Source organism: Zingiber officinale, chromosome 6B (assembly GCF_018446385.1).
Source record: "Zingiber officinale cultivar Zhangliang chromosome 6B, Zo_v1.1, whole genome shotgun sequence".
NCBI lineage: Eukaryota > Viridiplantae > Streptophyta > Magnoliopsida > Zingiberales > Zingiberaceae > Zingiber > Zingiber officinale.
The window spans coordinates 122,566,707-122,571,220 of NC_055996.1; the positions used below are offsets into that span (position 1 = coordinate 122,566,707).

Genomic DNA, 4,514 nt, shown 5'->3' on the forward strand with positions numbered 1-4,514 from the left:
CCGCAATATTTCCAACACCATTAATTTTTTTTTTATATGAATTAATGTTGAAACCTAAAAGTTGAAGGTGTCTTGACGAATATACCTCTTTCTCTAACATGTGACATGGCTCTAGACTCGTCGTTATTCCCTTTCTGAACAAGCATTGGTGTTTTTTATATAATCATATTTTCATAAAACAAAACAATAAATAAAGGATGAGAGTTAAATATAATATTGTCCAAGAATTAATTAAGGTTGATATTCACTATCACAACAAAATTAATTAATTCAATGAAGATAAGTGAGCCTATGTCAGCTCCACGTAAGCCATGGAATATTATAAAATTTTATGAAATTTTCTTCCAAGAAAATTCCAAGAGAAAAATTATAATATTGAGAACCTTTAATTTTATTATTATTATTATTATATTGTTACCGAAGGGTGCTGCTCTTTTAAAGTTATAGAGGGTCAGTTTACTTAATATGGCCTTTTCAATAGAGAACTAATTTCAGTGAAAAAGAAAATAAAATGTCATTTCCCCCCCTCAATTTTACTGTTCTTGAATCGAAGTTCTCTCCTCCTTAAGCTTTTTCTCATCATCAAGGCATGTAGAATTTTAAGATCATCTTCATTGTTAAGTCTCTTTGAGCATACTCCTATAAATATAAATATATAGTCAAGTTGAATAATTTTGATAGAATTATTTATATTAGAAGATTTTTTAGTCCTCCAAAGGAAAAAAAAATGAAACTATCTTTTTTAATGTTTGCTATTATTTATGACTGTTATATATTATAGCAACTTTGATTGAAATTAGATAAATTATTCTATATTATAATAATTTTATTCAAATTATTATACATTATAGTAGTTTTAGACAAATAAAATTAATGCATGTTGTATCAATTTTAGGTAAAATTATTATAAGAGTATGAAACAATAATATTTTTAACTTAAAAAATGAAATGCGATGTTGTTTTGTTAAATTTAAAAATAAGGGCACTTTTTTCATTTTTTCTGGAAAATTTTTAGTAGTAGCACATATATTGGTTTATAAATCAATTGACAAAAAATAAAATCGAATCTTTTTTTTTTTTTTTTGTAATTTCACCATTTTTGGCGTATAGAGAGGGAACGGTCGAGTAGGAATGCTCAAATGTTCTCAGAATACCTTAAGATTATTTGACTATAATAATGCTGTTTTAGCTTGTAAAAACTGGAATTGATGGCTTTTGCTTGACTTTAAATTTATTCAATTTTGTGCTATTTAAATATAAAGTATATTTTGTAATTAGGAATTTTTATTTTCCAGTAATAAAATCAGAGCCACACCCTTCCTCGATTTTAAACCCAATAACACAAATCAAATTTTGAATAAAGAAAAAATAATTCTCGTTATTTTTTTCCCCTTGCGGCATTTTCGCTTATTTACGTTCGTCGTTAGCGTCCGCACTAATGACTAATCCATTACATTAGTCTGCAGAGTGCAGACACCGGGCGGTGCGACGAGCGCCATCACATTATGGAGCAGGCGTTCGGGTTCTCGTCGCTGAACATCTGCGGGGCGTGCACCATCTCGACGCGGTAACCATATCCCGGATACCCTCCGTACGGACTGTAATTATCCGTCCTGTTGGCCTCGATTACCGTCGTCGCCATCGTCGTCGCGGTGGTCGACGCCGCCGCCGGCGGTGGCGGTGGAGGAGACGCCGTAGCTTCCTGCTTCTTTTCCTCATCCTTTTTCTCCTTCTCATCTCCCTGCTTTTCTTCCTCTTTCTTCTCACCGCCGGCCTTTTCCTTCTCCCCGCCCTTCTTCTCCTCTTTCTTCTCGCCGCCGCCTTCCTCTTTCTTGGGCGGGACGATCTCGAAGCTGCGCTTGATCTTTTCCTTCAGCGCGTCGGGGAGCGTCTTGGCGTTCATTGTGCCCTTCACGGTGACCAAATTCTTCGCGGCGTCTACCGTCACCTCCTCGACGCCTGAGAGGTCACACGGATCAAAATCCCTAATTTGATAATCTTGGCAATCTTTTTTTTTTTCTGTTATGGAATCGGATGAAGACGGCTCAAAAAAAAATTGAAGATGGCACAAGAAATCAAATTTCACCTTTAATCTTGTAGATGTTTTTCTTGGTCCTGTGGACGCAGCCGTCGCAGTGGAGGCGAATACTGAGCACCACCGAGATCACTTCCGGCTGATGAAAAGAATGACGACGGGTAAGAACAAAATGATTGAAGATTCTTTGGTTGTTTTGCGGCTGCAAAGCAATGGCTTACGGGTTTAGGTTTCGCTTCTTCTTTCTTAGGTTCTTTGTCTTTGCCGTCCTCGTCTTTGTTCTTCTTCTTGTCTTCATCCTTGGGCTTCTTGGGAGGGTCTTTGGGGGAGATGAACTCGACCTTCTTCTTGGTCTTGGCCTCCAGGAGCTCCTTAAGCTGCCATGGATCCACCTTCCCGGTAACCTTAAGCATGCCTGTCGCCGGATCCGCGCTCACGCTTTCCACCCCTGCATCACACGATTCACGACTCCATCCCTAAGCTCGACAACGAAATTGCAAGATCCATTCCCAAAAATTCTATTTTGAAAGAGGATAGATAGAATCCCGATCGATGCCCAAACAGGAAGAAAAAGGGATATGGAGGTAGCGCGTACCTTGCAGGCCTCTGACGAGTTTCTTGACCTTGTGAGCGCAGCCCTCGCAGTGCAGATCGAGCTTGACCTCGACGGCGGTCGGCTTTTCTTCCTTCTCCTTCTTCTTCTCCCCGTCGACCTTCTTTTCGCCGTCCCCCTTCTTCTCCTTCTCCTCTTTCTGCCATTACATCACAAAGAAACGAACTAGTAAGCAGGTGATGGTGATGAAAGCTTGCTCATGAAGAGAAGAAACGGAAGCGATAACGCAGGGTGCCTTCGTACCTCGCCCATTTCCAGCGTCTCAGGTATCGCCCTCTTCAAACTCAAACTTGTTCTTTGGAATTAGAAGAGGAGGAAATGATGTTTGGTAGCAGCCAGCGTATAAATAGACTCGCAGTCGGGGAGGAGATTGGATTTGGTGCCCGGCCACCAGATTTGAAATCGGATTCGGATCCTTCGGAAAGCGTGGACGGGTGGGTAGTTGTTCACCCGCACCATCATCATGATCATCACATGCATCCATGGGGGATGGTCATGTGTTGATGATGATGGATGCGGCCGTGCGGTGTAATCATGCGGACGCCAAGGCAGCCAAAGGTCGACGGCGTTCCCGGTAAACGTTTGTCTCGCGATGCGGATTGACGGTGCCACGTCATCATCTCGTGTCTCGAGTCGTAAGATATTTATGTAAAGAAATTGTAATGTTTAGGTGAAGTTTGTAGGACATTAAATTGTAATATTTATGTAAAGAAATATTATTTTGATCCTCACTGCTCCAAATTAACGAAGGACATAAAAAAATTTACAATGAAATCCAATGAAGAAGCACATTACGTCGTGACACATGATGATTTAGATTTAATTTGTGATGCGCATCAGGAAAATCCCTTAGTAATTCTAGTTCTATTACATCTAATTGCACTCAATTGTAGCACTTAGATAATATTAAACCACACACCTAGGCTCATTTGTAATATTCTCAAAAATATTTTGTTGTGCCTGATGACTATTATGCTAAAGTTAATGTCTCTCATAATTTATCCGCTTTTAGAATGTATTGAATAATCCTTAATAGACTGTTAAAATGATTATTTCATCTTAATGAATGAAAGATTAAAATATAGTCCCTAAAATAATGGTACAGTAGTGATAGAACATCTTCATAATTTCTCAAGCATTTAAAGATCAAGTTTTAAATTTAGTGAATTAACGAATAAATTTTTCTTAGTTGACCGAGAGGAACGCTAGGCTAATACACCGCCAACTGTGAATATTTCTTGATTTATCCTAATAATCGATCTAGAAACTTTCATAGAGTTAAATTAATCATCTCAATATTAATCTGCATAAGTTAAATACATTATCAACTAATAATAAAATTAAAAAAATAAAAAGCATAAACCATGGCACGGCAAATATTGCCGTGATTTCTAATTACACATTTACACTAAACTTTGTGGCACCTAATCACACTAAATCATGCCTTCTAAACATGACATATGAAAACACTGCACTGTACCGCTTAGTCACATTAAATCATGCCTTCTAATATACTAATAATGTCACTACTCACTAAAAAATAATAATAATAATAATAATAATAAGAGCTACACTGATAATATGATACCTTTAATTTTCAATTTCTTAAGTATTTAAAAATTGAAATTCAATTTCTTAGATGAATTAATAAATAATTTTTTTTAATAAATAATTGACCTAAGAACGTTCTATCAGATCGAATCGATCATCTCAAAATTAATTAATATAAATTAGATACACGATACCAACTTGTTATTATTAATAATAATAAATCAAACTACTGGCATCTAATAATATTGCCCGTGCTTCTCGATGAAAGAAAAATGAGCATTGTTAAATTGTCAGAATTTAGTCAACTAGAATATA

At 36.9% G+C, this 4,514-nt stretch overlaps 1 protein-coding gene across 1 annotated transcript; it reads right to left on the bottom strand.

The window, feature by feature from the left end:
* Positions 1-1,351: 1,351 nt before the first annotated feature.
* LOC121989311 (heavy metal-associated isoprenylated plant protein 3-like) lies at positions 1,352-2,996 on the bottom strand. Its single transcript, XM_042543266.1, has 5 exons — positions 2,892-2,996; positions 2,631-2,787; positions 2,257-2,483; positions 2,087-2,174; positions 1,352-1,959 (listed from the first exon to the last, which is right to left on the bottom strand). Exons 1-5 carry the CDS (start codon positions 2,898-2,900, stop codon positions 1,499-1,501), a joined length of 942 nt encoding a protein of 313 aa, XP_042399200.1. The 5' UTR covers positions 2,901-2,996; the 3' UTR covers positions 1,352-1,498.
* Positions 2,997-4,514: the final 1,518 nt, after the last annotated feature.

Coding starts and splice junctions, on each gene's coding strand:
- LOC121989311 (XM_042543266.1), bottom strand. Junction 2,175..2,256: donor AAGAAGCGAAACCTAAACCC/GTAAGCCATTGC, acceptor TCTTTTCATCAG/CCGGAAGTGATCTCGGTGGT. Junction 1,960..2,086: donor AAACATCTACAAGATTAAAG/GTGAAATTTGAT, acceptor GTGACCTCTCAG/GCGTCGAGGAGGTGACGGTA.